The sequence below is a fragment of the Wyeomyia smithii genome, chromosome 2, assembly GCF_029784165.1.
Source record: "Wyeomyia smithii strain HCP4-BCI-WySm-NY-G18 chromosome 2, ASM2978416v1, whole genome shotgun sequence".
NCBI classification, from domain to species: domain Eukaryota; kingdom Metazoa; phylum Arthropoda; class Insecta; order Diptera; family Culicidae; genus Wyeomyia; species Wyeomyia smithii.
Window position 1 is genome coordinate 104,312,840 of NC_073695.1, and position 15,015 is coordinate 104,327,854.

The 15,015-nt window shown below is 41.2% G+C and overlaps 1 protein-coding gene across 10 annotated transcripts in view; it reads left to right on the forward strand.

Moving 5' to 3' along the window:
* The window catches only part of LOC129720906 (inositol 1,4,5-trisphosphate receptor), an 87,251-nt gene that overhangs the window by 50,554 nt on the left and 21,682 nt on the right, over positions 1-15,015 (forward strand). For 7 of the 10 annotated variants that reach the window (XM_055672798.1, XM_055672797.1, XM_055672805.1 and 4 more), the window contains 6 exons: positions 958-1,267; positions 1,331-1,517; positions 8,990-10,912; positions 11,062-11,393; positions 11,458-11,756; positions 12,031-12,195. In XM_055672798.1, the coding sequence (XP_055528773.1) occupies positions 1,167-1,267; positions 1,331-1,517; positions 8,990-10,912; positions 11,062-11,393; positions 11,458-11,756; positions 12,031-12,195 (3,007 nt within the window). In that variant the 5' untranslated portion in view covers positions 958-1,166. The remainder of the gene's footprint in view (positions 1-957; positions 1,268-1,330; positions 1,518-8,989; positions 10,913-11,061; positions 11,394-11,457; positions 11,757-12,030; positions 12,196-15,015) is intronic. The other 3 variants (XM_055672804.1, XM_055672806.1, XM_055672807.1) reach the window with 2 other exon arrangements.

Below are 15,015 nucleotides of genomic sequence, written 5' to 3' on the forward strand. Positions count from 1 at the left end.
AAATTGGTATATCATCCGATTCTCATAAAACTTACATCACACATACACTGACACACACACATACACACACATAGACAGACACACACATACACACGCACACAGTCACACACACTCACGCGCACACACACACGCGCACACACGCACACACACAAACGCGCGTGTGCGACACACGATCGCATACTCAGTTTCTAGTATGAATAATTGGAGAAGGGGAATTTTTTTGGCCTACTGTGGAACCACTGTGCAATGCCTAAGAATTGCAGTTATCATTCCGTATGCCTGATACCACCTTCTGCTGTGTATTAAGCAACTAATGATACTAGAAAACTCACATTTTTTACCCTGTCCACATCACCCCAAACACTGTCCATATTACCCCAATAGCTGTCCATTTTCACCCCAAACGATTTTTTATGTCCGAAAATCATAATTTTTAGTTTCGTTATTTTTTTGTTCTTTTGACCTCAATATCAAGATTTTTTCGTGCAGAAACATAGAAAACAGATCAATATTACTATAATACATTAAGTTTATGGGATAGAAAAAACAGGTTACGAAATAACAAGAGTTTTCCTTAGGGAGTCCAAATTACCCCAAACTACCCTATCCTATGTATTGCTTCTGCTTGGCAGATAAACTACAACCAAGACGAATCAATTATATTGAAAGACGCGCTTCGCTAACCCAGAGCAATGATTCAATAAGCAAATGGAAAGAATTGCTTGACAATATGGTTTTATATTACTTTTTCCGGTGATATGACATAACACCCTGCTAGCGATTCAGCGATGCCTTTTTTACCCTTCAAAGGAGAAAAACATTTTCCAATACCTGCCGGTTTGCCACCATGTCAAACGACTTCCGCTATAGCAATTTCACTCATTTCTTTTTTTATATTTCGCCCATCATTCGACGATTACTAACAATAGTTGTTCTTCCGTCTCTTTCTTCTTACAGATGAAGCCCTGCTGACCTAACCATTCAACTTGAAGATATGGGTCAATGAAGTTGATTTAAGTTAAGAACTAGATCATCTTTCAAGTGTCTACTGCATGTGATTTTAAAGTGTACGAAATATTTGTGATGTAGGTTTAGATTTTTCGTGTTTCTGTTGTCCGTATGTGTGTACGTACCGTGTTGGAATCAGCAACAGTTGCACGGCCAAAATGGTAGACAGTTCGATGGGATCGGTCAGCTTCCTCCATTTGGGGGACATCGTGTCCCTGTACTCGGAGGGAAATGTGTGCGGTTTTCTCAGTACCTTGGGGTGAGTTATTTGTCGTTTTGTTTATGTGCTTCTTTAGTGTAATAAAACCTTGTGTTTTTGCAGGTTGGTAGACGACCGTACCGTCGTATGCCCGGCTGCGGGAGATTTGAACGATCCACCGGAGAAATTTCGGGATTGCCTGATTAAGATATGTCCAATGAACCGGTACTCAGCCCAGAAGCAGTTCTGGAAGGCAGCTAAGCAAAGCACATCGGCCAACACGGATACCAGTTTGCTCAAACGACTGCATGTAAGTGTTCATGATGCGTTCATACTAACGGTTAGATTCTAGTGAATATATTCATAGCAACATCAAAATTAAAAATAATCTGCTTAATTTTTTATGTCGTTTATTTTGTGAATAATTTTGTAGTCTTCATAATGCGTGCGATGCTAGATATAGTATTTTTGCACACCAGAATTAAACGCAGACAAGAGTTTTTTGGTCGAAACAAATTGATCCAAAACTTTTGTAAAGCTATTGTTAAGTACTTTGTAATTTTAATAACACATTTTCACACCTCTACTACTCTAAAAAAATCATTAACTTAGTAGCTGTCGGTAGGATCGTAGCACTAGCCCCGCAATTGTCCTGTACACTAAACAGTTGGCTGCGAAGTCTGTGTATAACAAACAGAAGGTCAAATTCCGAATCGGAATGTAGCACCAAGGCTTTGCTTTGCTTTATTAGTAACAGCTTCTTGAAAATACGCATGGATTTTAAGAATAATTCCGCTTTTTATCCTAAACTGGAAAAGTTTCAGTATTCTCCTAATGCTCTGTATTTTTTTCTCAAACCACTTTTTCGACTAAAATTTTGTTTGTAATGCTTGAAACAATTCAAAATTTCCTAAGATTTTATTCATTCAACTAAGCTTCCCGGAGCGGGGGCCTAGTGTGGTTGGTAACGTCTCCGCCAATCACGCTCGACGCCTGGGTTCGAATCCCACCGCCGACATAGGTGTCGATGGTTGTGAGGTGGCGTGATCCACTCACAACCAACCCAACTGGTCTAGATTCAATCCTAGCCGACACCGGGAGATTTTCGGAGGCGAAAAATCTCTGGGATCACGCCTTCCATCGCATGAGGAAGTAAAGCCGTTGGCGCCGGTCCGTTGATAAACGGGTCGTGAGTTAGGGTCCTGGGTGTGGAGTCGCCTCCCCGAGCGTCGGTGATTGCCCACAACAGTGGCGGAACTAGACCGACGGCAAATAAGCGAGAATAAAAAAAAAACTAAGCTTCCCTCACGACTTTGTAAAATTTATTGTTTTGACAATCACAAAAAAAATTATAGACAAAAGCTGATTTTAGGGATGGGTGTTCCACAAAAAATTCTATTTTTTCGTGTCCAACGTACAGATAGGACATCCAGGTATTTTCTTCTTTTGATCTGGTTAACTGAAAATTAGAAAAAATATTTTTATTATCTAACTGTTATGTCGAAATCGAAAAACAGAAGACGCCAAAAGCGAGGCCTTGTTCTTTGAAACAATTATGCTGAAGACATTGAGTACTTAAAATCAATTTTCCACAGTCGAATATAAAACGATCACGATTTTTCGAGTTTAAACCATTGTGCACTGTGGGATTTTCAAATAAATCTTTGTGTCTTCAAATGAATCTTTGTGTAGAAATAATTTTGGAAGTTATTTCATAAAATAGTAGTTGAAAAACGTGCTTTACAATAAGTATTTCGTTATTTGATATCACTTTTTTGTGCTTTACCACCTTCAAAAGGGCATTACTCGAAAATGTACCGTACGACGATTTTAAAATTTTGACCAGAGATTCAGGACGTCATAACGAATCGAATGGTATACTCAGATCCTTTGGTACATTTTTCATAATAACGGTCTGTGGGAGCACCGTGAGTTGTGAGTCATTTTACAAAAAAATTTTAAAATAATCCATATTAGGCTCTTGGTTGCCCAGAAAACGACCCAACGAAGTTCCAGATTTTTTTTTTTAGATAACACTAGATCTCGTATTTTTAGGTTATTTGGCATTTTTGGGATTTTCGAGGCTCGGAAAATCACAACTTTGAGCGCTTTGAGGCACCCCTAAATCATGCCCGATTGAAATGAAATTTTACACAGATCATTTTTTGGGCCAATCAACAAAATGTACGTGGTCGGTTTTCGAAATTTGACATAGCTCCTTTCGCTGTCACCACGTGAGCAACGTCACGATTTCAAGTCAATAGAGAACTAATGGTCTAATTGCACACTCAAATTTTATTGCCGAGAACTCAACAGCTGATAAGTTCGGCGAAATGCTCTACAAGATATCGGCAGAATTTTAAAGAACTTCGGCAAACGAAATGTCAGTACTTGCTGGTTCACGGCAGATCGATATATTTGTTGAATGTTCGTCGTAATATATTGTTGGCATTTGTTAAAAATTCACCGAGCTCAATCAGCTGTTGAGAAGTTTGTTGAGATAAATTTTGTGTGTAAGGTTTTGTACATTGTCAGTTTCGTGCGGCGCCGTATGCTCTTGGATCTAAGCGTCCTGCTAAGGCCAAAGTAGTCCGATTCCCAGTTACGTCGTTGGATTCCAGAGATCCCAAGTATACGAACTCATCTACCACTTCGAGTTCATCGCCGTCTATGATCACTGCCCGAGGGAGGCGAATGTTGGTTTCTCCTGAGCCTCTGCTTTTCATATACCTGGTTTACGACGTATAGAATTCTAGTCCAACTTTTCTAGCCTCCTTTTTACTCTGACGTAGATTGCCTCCACCGTCGTTAAGTTTCTCGTTATGACGTCGAGGTCATCTGCGAAGTCTATGGATTACACCTTCAAGAGTAATGTTGAATAACGTACAGGATAGTCCATCTCCTTGTCTCAGTTTATACAGAAAAACCGTAGTCAAGCATTATTTGTCTTAGTTGGTCTCGAACGACTATATCATACGCTGCCTTGAAGTTTACGAATTCGTGATGCGTGATCACGTTGTACTCCTGGTGAATATTTCATCCGTAGTAGCGCGTGCTTGCATGAAACCTACTTGGTACTGCCCCCCTGCTGCCATTGTAGCCGATCGCCTTTGTTATAGATAGGGCATCCTTCGATCCTTTCTTCCGGTAGTCTTGCTTCCTCCCTAATTCTGGAAATTACACATTGAAGTGCCGTTGCTAGAGTCTCTTTTCCATTTTTATAGAGCTCTGCCGGTGGTCTCTCCTTCACTACGGCTCAATTGTTCTTTAGTAGGCACTTCAAGGTTAACTTCTCTTCCACCTCCTTCCGGTGCTCCGTTATTCAGGTGCTCATCGAAAAACTGCTTCCACCTGTCGACCACTTCGCGTTCACTTATGATCAGGTTTCCCTCCTTGTCCCTACATTTATCTAGACTCGGTTTATGGTCCTTACAGGATTGGTTTACCTTCTCATAAACATGCGAAACAGTAGCTCGAGCTCTCCACGATCTCTGTCCTTCAGCCGTTTTTTCCCCTCAGAATCGTGGTCCACTCATTTCGAACTCGTCAATATATGGTCGCATTCTCTTTTGTGGCGATGTTTATATAGCTTTTCCAAGATAGTTTTTCCTTCCTATCGCTTCGGGGCCGTTCCTTAACCACGTGGTCATAAAGAGGGGGACAAGGGGGTTTGTCAAAAGACCACGAAAGACCACGCACGGGGATGGGGGCTTAACGGAATGACCACGTGGTCTTTCTCCTGACTTATAATTTATTGTTGCCACCAAGTCAAGAATGAAGCTTTTGCATTTTAGAAATACAGAATGGACTGAAAGCTCAATTATAAAAATTTAAAAAATTTAGGCGAATTTTGGCACTTGACAAATTAAAAGGCCACGTGGTTAAAGTCGCAAGGGAGGGGGTGGGGGCCAAAAGACCACGAAAGACCACGGGGGGGTACGGGGGGTATAAAAAGCGATCAAAATATGACCACGTGGTTTAGGAACGGTCCCTTGCTGGCATTCCACGTCGAACCAGTCATTTTATTGGCTCGGCGTTATCTTACCTAGTGCCGCGGTTGCGACCTCTCCGATAACCGAACGTAGCTTGCCCATCCATTGTCGAGAGACGAAGCACATCTTTTTTTTCCTTGTAGGAGCTAATGACCACTTATATGCCCCGTCAGTTCGTTGCACTATTATGGGTATCAGTGATAGTCGCCTTAAGACTTCGCATTTCACCCCAAAAAAGTATGGCTTCTTTGATGAAGTTCCGCACCTTCATTAGTTTAGCAGACCATATCTTGTTAGGCACGAGAAAACCTTTTCAAGAATACGTAGGCTTCGCTGAATCAATGAGCTGCATTAACACAGTAAATGTTCCGAAGTTTCAACTTCAAGATTGCAAAAAAGACATATATCACCTGTCAGTTAACCTATTTTTTAAGGTGATACCTACTCGGACAGTGTCCAGCAGTAAGTCACCTTGAAGGGAACATTGAAGTTAGTCTTAGAGTCCATCTAGTCTTCATTCATGGTTACTAAGGAGTTCAGTTGGAAATCATTGAGGATCCGTAAATGTTCCTTAAGATCCCCTTCCTGGAAAGTTTTAACGAGTTTGAGCCTGAGTGCACCTGTTTCCGCTCCAAGTTGTACATATTGAGGCAAAGGTAGAATATATCGGCTCGTTGTATATCAGGACAGGATATGTTTTCGTTTGAGCTTACAGCGCAGTGTGCAGAATCAAGCTCGCGAAGTGGTTATATTCTTCAAGTGGTGAACGGTGTTGATTCAGCTTAAACGCTTTTCAGATCCTTTCCTTGTATACCTTCCAATCGACATTACGTGTGTAGTCATATGGAATATCAATTGATTGCGTGTGAGTTGAACTATTAGCAATTGAAATTAGAATAGACAAATGATCGCTACCATGGGGATCAAGGACTACCTTCCATGCAATCCAACTATAGCGATGTTAGAGATAAAGACAAATCTAAAGCGCTTGGACGCGCTGGAGGTTTCGGAATACGTGTCCTTTTTCCGTTGTTCAAACTTGCCATGTCGAAGTCGTCGCAAAGGTTATAGATCGAAGAGGAGCGGTTATCGTTAGAAGGAGAACCCTAAGCCTCGCCGTGTGGGTTGAAATCACCCAAAATCAAACGCGGCAAGGGAAGGCGTTTTATTAAATCAAAGAGCAGCCGTTGCTCAACCTGTTCTTTGGGATGAATATATATCAAAACAATACAAAGCTCTTTACCTTGTATTGCCATTTGGCCTGCAACAACATAGACACCTGGAACCGATGAGATACGATAGAAAGAATAGCATTTCTTAATCCTCAGATTTACTTCTCCGTAAGGGGTGTCTCGATCGAGGCGAATACAATTAAAATCATGGAAGTTCAAATCAACATTTGGAGTGAGCCAAGTTTCACAGAAGAAAAATGCATCGTATTCATACCTATTTATCAAAACTTTAAATAAATAAATTTTGGGGGTGATACTTCTACAATTTCACTGTATAACAGAAGTTGTTTAGTATCTTAGCCATGTCAGATGGGAACCTCATCTGTCCTTTCCTACGAAGCTTAGGGGAAGAGAGGCTTTTTTTTCTCTTCTTAGACTTCGGGTTCAACAAAAGAAGGTTCCCCAACTGTATCGTCAGGACCAGACTCGTCAGAAAACAAGACCTCTACGAGGAGGATGAAAAAGCGGCCTATTTGAGCATTTCTGCGACAGTGCGATTAAAGCGCTGTCCCAGAGACCGCTTGCTTTTCTTTTGGCGTTGTTTGTACGTGGGTCATGCGGACAGCTCATACGAAGTCTGCGCCCACAATAGAGGCTCATTTCAGCGTCATTCGCCTGTTGCTATCCGTGTTTACCACAACGTGCTTTATAGCCATCACTTGAAGCACAAATAAGCACACAGTAAGACGCACCTTGTCTACGAGCTCATAGCTCAGCAGAACAGACCCGACAAAAGCCACGCGAAAAGAGCACATGTAAGTTTTTACACCCTTGTCGAGCGATACTTAGTGCAATCGCTTGCAATCCAGTATCTTTACCGGTTGAAGGCTGGAATCCTTGAAAAGGCCAGCCTTCAAAAAGGTCCTCGATTGGCAGACTCGACTTGCTGGCCACGCCGTCAATCTCAACTACGTGAGCTGGAATATACAGATGGTACTCTTTATATAGAATCTGTAATACAGAATTACGGAATGTTGCCAAAAATACAGATTTTACAGTTTTTTCCTGTTTCGTCGAACTGAAATCAATTTTAAAAGAATTCGAATAAACGATTTTCAAACTTTTACGAAAAAACCTGATGCTGCTACTATTAGAATCGATGCAGCAGAAGCCGAATGTGGCTTGGACGAAGCGTTAAAACTGTCGTCGTGAAATATTTGTCGAGATTTCTAAGTAGAATTTATGAAACAAATTGCAAAGCGGTTCGATTTCACCGATCCTGTTGTAAAAACGGTAGCTTTAATAAATCCTACAATGTTCGTGAAATTGGAAAATTCAAATGATTTAATGCGACAGTTCCCCAAATTCGTAACATTCACTGACCGACAAGGGCAGGAGAACGACTTTCGCACGCTAAGACATACTTTTTGACCGGAAGATTCATTGAAACAGATGACTTAACATGGTTTGAGCTGTTGGATACCACCGGGCGGGATTAAAAATTCATGTTTCCAATACTAAGATCATTTGTGAGATTATTTTTTAATAATTACACATTCTTCGGCTTGTGTAGAACGCATATCGTCAATATATAATTGGAACAAGTCTAAAGTCAGGCATCGCATGACCCCTAAGCTAAGGAGGCACTATCGAGATCAAAAAAAAAATTGCGACCGTACAAAACGAAAGTTATACTTGGAATGGTTTGAACTGCCAGTGACGAGCCACCTTGTGAGATTGTTGTTTTTTTTCTCATGTCCAAAAAAAGCAAAGCATTGGTGCTACATTCCGATTCGGAACTCGACCTTCTGTTTATTTATACACAGACTTCGCAGCCAACTGTTCAGTGTACAGTACAATTGCGGGGCTAGCGCTACCATCCTATTGACACGAACAGTTTCTCCCGAGCCGAGACTCGAACCTACGATGACTGGCTTGTTAGGCCAGCATCGTACCTAGAGACCAACTAGGAGACTCATGTCCAAACTTAGCTTTATTCAAATAGAATTGATTGTTTCTCTGTCACAATATTAACATAGAAAAAAATATAAACCTCCTTTTTAAAGGCCACTGATTAGGAGACTGTCTTAATATAACAAGTTGCATGATTCAAGTTTATTAATTTCTTATTGCTAAAAGTTGTACTATAATATACTGTAACATATTTGTATAAGTTTCAATACACTATCAGTTTGTTGCAAATCTAAGTTTTTTTTAACAGCTGATGTGAAATTTGAAATATAATTAAAATTTTCATCCTGCCTTGCGTACAGACACGAACTCATTCCTTTTCGACATTATTTCATTACCAGCAAATGAACATTATTATGTTACATGTTTATTTGTTGTATTCTCTATTTTTTATCGTTTCACATGGAATATGTTCTTCTATCACCTCTCAATTTTTTGACATTCCATCCCCACTGGTTTCATTTTTCTGTAACAGTTCTGTCCTTTACTATTGGTTTATAATTTTCTCTTATTTTCAAGGCTTTAAAGCTTTTTATTGATATAGCTGAGGAACATACTAATGTACGCTGGGTAATGCTAATGCAATTCTCACCGAAATCCGATATCCAATTACTAATCGTCATATTTGTTTTACTTTTCCCATGCAGCACGCAGCCGAAATCGAGAAAAAGCAGAATGATTCCGAAAACAAAAAACTACTAGGAACGGTAGTTCAATATGGCAGTGTAGTTCAGCTACTGCATCTCAAATCGAACAAATATGTTACGGTCAATATCAGATTGCCGGCACTGCTGGAGAAGAACGCTATGCGGGTGTATCTGGATGCGAACGGAAACGAAGGATCCTGGTTCTACATTATGCCGTTTTACAAGTTGCGTTCCGCCGGTGATAATGTCGTTGTTAACGATAAGGTAATACTAAAACCGGTTAACGCGAATCGACAGAATCTTCATGTAGCCGCCAATTATGAACTGTTGGATAATCCTGGCAGCAAAGAGGTGAATGTGTTGAATTCGTCCACCTCATGGAAAATAACACTATTCATGGAACATCGGGAGAACCAAGAAGATGTTTTGAAAGGTGGCGATGTGGTAAGATTGTTCCATGCCGAGCAGGAGAAATTCTTGACGATGGACGAGTACAAAAAGCAACAGCATGTTTTTCTACGGACTACGGGTAGAACAAGTGCTACGGCTGCCACCAGTAGTAAAGCACTATGGGAAATCGAAGTAGTTCAGCACGACTCATGCCGTGGTGGTGCTGGTCATTGGAACTCGCTGTTCCGTTTCAAACATTTAGCAACTGGATATTATTTGGCAGCGGAAATCGATGATGATATTTCTCGTACAGAAAAATCCAGTAACTCTAGTCATCCTCAAGGAGACTCTTTCCGGTTGGTTTCTGTACCACATTCCACGGATATTGCATCTGTGTTTGAGCTAGACTCCACGACAATCACACGTCCGGAAGGGCTGGTACCTCAGAACAGTTACGTGCGGATGCGGCATCTATGCTCGAACACGTGGGTGCATGCCACATCTTCCCCCATCGATATTGATGAAGATAAACCTGTAATGTCCAAAGTGGGTTGTTCAGCGATCAAAGAAGATAAGGAAGCTTTCCAGTTAATTCCAGTTTCTCCAGTAGAGGTGCGTGATTTAGATTTTGCAAATGATGCTTGCAAGTTGCTGTCAGCCATGAGTACGAAGTTGGAAAATGGAACAATCTCTCCAAACGAACGACGTTCGCTAATCGCACTTCTACAAGATATTGTATTTTTCATAGCTGGTCAAGAGAACGAACAGAATAAAAGTGACGCTTTGGATTTGACAATCAACAACCCGAATCGTGATCGACAAAAGTTACTCCGTGAGCAATACATTCTGAAACAGTTGTTCAAAATTTTGCAAGGTCCGTTCCAAGAAACTAAAAATAGTGATGGACCGTTTCTGAAGATCGATGAATTGAGTGATCCAAAGAATACCCCTTTCAAGAACATCTTCAGGCTTTGCTATCGAATTTTAAAACTCAGTCAGTCGGATTATCGAAAAAATCAAGAATATATTGCCAAACACTTCGGCTTGATGCAGAAGCAAATTGGCTATGACATTCTTGCGGAGGACACCATCACTGCGTTGTTGCACAACAATCGCAAACTGTTGGAAAAACACATAACAGCTGCCGAAATTGAAACCTTTGTTGGGTTGGTTCGCAAAAATATGAACAACTGGCAATCGCGTTTCTTAGACTACCTTTCTGATTTGTGTGTTTCCAACAAGAAAGCCATCGCGGTGACACAAGAACTCATTTGCAAAAGTGTTCTAAGTGCCAAAAACGCTGATATATTGATCGAAACATTCATACGAGAAGTTGACGACGAACGACTGGGTTATCTAAATGATTTGGAAAGAGGAAACCACCAGTTCACGGAGATACGAGAAGTTGATGAATCCCCCGAGGCGGAAGTAGAACGAGAGAGGGGAACTGCTGGGTTGACAAACGGGAGTCCCGCAAAAAAATTGGATGAGAAAAAACGCTACGAAGTCGTATTGATGTGGCAGAATCGAACGGTGAGTTTATCAGAATTTGTACTCTCTCTCTCTCCCTCGCAAGTAGTCTAGCTGATTCATACATTTTTAATGCTTTTTCGAGACATGATACGAAATGTCTGCTACACTTCATTAATAACTTATTTCACGTTCTATTATTTGTTGTATAGCAATCAAAATCTATGAGCCGCCTTGCCCAGGGGCTGAAGATTGGTCGCGCCAACGATATTGCCATCCTGGACTACTATCGCCATCAACTGAATCTTTTCTCCAACATGTGTCTCAACCGGCAGTATCTGGCGTTGAATAATCTGTCCCCCCACCTGGACATCGATCTGATACTTCGGTGCATGTCTGATAAAACAGTTCCGTACGATTTGCGAGCGTCATTCTGTCGGCTTATGTTGCATCTTCACGTGGACCGTGACCCACAGGAACCGGTAACGCCGGTCAAGTATGCCCGACTGTGGTCGGAAATTCCATCCGTTATGTCAATCAACGAGTATGTTCGCCTCGTAGAAAATTAAACCGTTTATTGCAATTTCCTTTTTTCCACTTTTCTGTAGCTACGACGTAGAGAAGCAACCGGACAGCAATAAGGAAGCTGTTAGGGCCCGGTTTAATAGAACCATTGCCTTCGTCGAGGACTACCTGTGCAACAATGTGGTTTCGAAAATGTGGTTCGCTGACCAGGACCAGAATAAATTGACGTTCGAGGTGGTTAAACTTGCACGTGATTTGATTTACTTTGGATTCTACAGCTTTAGTGATTTACTTCGGCTGACGAAAACACTGTTAAACATATTGGATTGTGTGTCCAACAGCGAAACAGACCGACGCGGTTTACCGACAGGACACATTGACTGTAAGTACTTTCAAATCGCTTTTTAATATTTTTTCTTCATCCTTGCCGAATTGGTGGTGATTGATCACAATTTAATTCAGCTGATTGGCATTTAAACGCTTTTTTCCGTGGGCGAATGCGCAGTACACATAGAATCTGAATTGCTACTAGTTCGGGTTATTGTCCTTGTTCTATAACTGTTTAGTAATTTGCTGTTCGTTCGTTTCTGTAACTGAAACGTTACCAAATCGTATTCTCCCATGTCACCTACATCAAACTCATTAACTGGGAAAAGCAGCTAACGAGGAGGGAGCGCAACCAGGAAAGGAAAGTACTACTAGCACTAATGAATTAATGCCGAAAAAATTGAATCGCTCCGCTTCAACTGTGGCAGTGTTAGCCGCGGTGGAAGCTAGTAAAGTAAAGGACCGCTCCGATAGCCTCGCGGAAGCGACCAGCGGTAAGTGTCGCGATGAAACATCGCACATGATGGTCATATTTGTCCTTTTTCCGAGGCGTAAGCGGAAGCTAGTTGCATGGTTTCCGTTGAATGCTAGTTTTCTGAATGTAGTTGTTTTAGATTTTTGCTTGACCCGCTTTTAACAGTATCACAAAATTACTTCTCTTCTCGTAATTTGTTTTTTTTTGTAATCCTTTTACCTAGTGCTTGTCAGTCACAAAGTGTAGCTAAAATAGTTCTAACTCGTTTAATAAAATTTCCGAGCCGAGTTTTGTTGAAAATTGTGGAACTGGGTCGAATAATATATACTGTAATAGCTCGTGATCACAATGTATTTCACGACAAATGACAGGAAAATTTCTCTTCAATGTGTGTCATATAATTGAACTCTATTTAAAAATTTTACATTTCAATGACCATGCGCAAAATATCTGACATAATTAATACTGAAACATTTTTTTTCAAGCAACTAAAGCACTGTACATTACTGAAGCAGTTTGACACTTCTTTCAAAAACATTTTTTTTGGGTGAATTTAATGTTAGCAATGCAAGATATTTTCGTTACATTCATTTTTTATTTTGCTTATACATGATTATTTTTTGCGGTTTTGCCTTTGTTAAAGTAAAACAAACAGACGTGTCCCTTCGGAGAAAAATCCTGAATAATCTTAATCCTTGTTTCAACGTTACAATTATGCGCTACTATGTAAGCTTACTGCCTACTAACAAATTTTCGTAAAAACGGGTTGCCATTTCTGATTCTTTTGTCTTGCTAATGAGTGTGCACGCTTGCTCATAGTGACATCAGCGGCATCACAGCTTATAAACGAAAATTTCAAAATAATCGTCTTTTTCATCATCATGTGGCACCTCTGTTTATCTGTAGTAAAAAAAAAGATTAATGAACGCAACTAAAATTGGATTTATTTTAGTTAAGGTAACTCTTACCGAAAAAATTAAATTTAGGGCTAATTGCGCAAAAACTAAAGTACCTTAACCAGCGGTTACAAGTTCGCTAAACAATTTGTTCGATTTTTTTTACCGGCAAGATTCGATTGTTCTAATCCACTGCATTTGATCCCAGTAACATCCAACGAATACGGGGTCTACCACAGGCCGCCGACTTCTGTCGGGCTCTCTATATTATCTTCATTGGTCGCTCCTCCGACATTCGTGCTACGTGGCCAGCTCACGTGTTTATCAGCTTGATGACATTTGCATGTTGGTATACTTGGTACATCTTGTGGTTTATACGCTAGCTAGCTTCCGCCAAATATTGAGCGCAGGTTCATACTCCCGAAATGCTCGCCGGTCAGCCGTGGAGTATCACCGGGAGAATCAACGTCCTATAGAGCGCAAATTTCGTGCGGACATGATGCTGCGAGACACCAGCTGGTAATGTAAACTGTTAAAGGGTCTGTTCGCGGCTGCTATCCGTCTCTCCACATCGCGGATAACATCGTTGTCACGCGTCACGAGAGTACCAAAGTACACAAATTCGTCGACTACTTTATAGATACCACCATCTAACACAATCTCAGTACCAAGACACGACGCACTTCCATGCTTTCTACCAGTCACCATGTCTTTTGTTTTGATAGAGTTGATGGTAAGCTCAATCCTTGCTGCTTCCCTCTTAATGCCTCTTTCACTGCTCTGCGGGTAATCCGGACGATATCAATATCATCCACAAAGCCAAGGAGTTTGTAAGACTTCGAGAGAACAGTACCGCTTCTTTCGAACTGCACCCTCCAAGGCAATGTTGAACAGCAGGTTCGAGAGTCCGTCACCTTGCTTCAAACCGTTCCACGTCACGAAATCGGGTCCACGTCACGGGTCCGAAATAACGCCCACTATCCTGACGAATCAGCTTAATCTGTTAATTGGAAAACCATGTTCAAGCACAATTACTCGATCTGTCATTACTCGATGCGCTTAACTGAGTCATAGACCGCTTGAAGTCTATAAACAGATGATGAGTCTGCAAGTTAACTTCTCTAAACGTGTCAAGCATTTAATGCAAGGTGAGCATTTCGTCCGTTGCAGATCGCCCTTCTTGGAAACCAGACTGGTACTCTCCAACAAAGGCTTTCTGCAGCAGTCCCAGTATATGAAACAGGATGCGGGATTTTATAAGCAGAATTGAGGTGTGATGCTTGGATAATTACTGCAATTAAGTCGGTGGCCTTTTTTATAGACTTGGCCAATGAGTCCGTTTAACCAGTCCGCTGGTAGTTTGTCTACGGCCCAAGGTTTTAAGATGAGCCGATGGATTGGACGCAACAGCTGCCCACCCCCGGCTTTAAAAAGTTTAAAAGTATTGTATTTTTTTTACTCTTTACAAGCTTCCTTGGCCTCGTCTAAGCTTGCTTGATCCACAGTTTGTTCATTCACCTCAATTTGTATCCATTTTTGTCGCGCCTCTTTTCTCTTCGCCATTCAACAACATTTTAAAATGTTGTCTCCAACGCATGGCCACCAGTGTCTCATCGGCTAACAGGTTTCCTTCGCTGTCATTGCACATGGCAGGGTAGGCACAGTCCGGTTCCTGTATCCGTTCATCACTTCGCCATAAGGGTGTTGTCATGTGTGTTTCCGGGTTTTTTTTTTTGACTTGGTGCGAAGTATGTTGTTGAAGAGAACAAGGGCGATAGCGTGTAATGAACCTCTTCGTTTTCACTTTCGACTTTACTTGTCCAGTATTACTTGACACAGAATCCACTCCCCTCTGCCCGCCAGTTTGGGATCCGAAAGATTCTTTCCACACCGCTGGAGGTTAGTAAAAGGTAATAGTGAGGTGCTAAAGCTTCTTGCAGCTC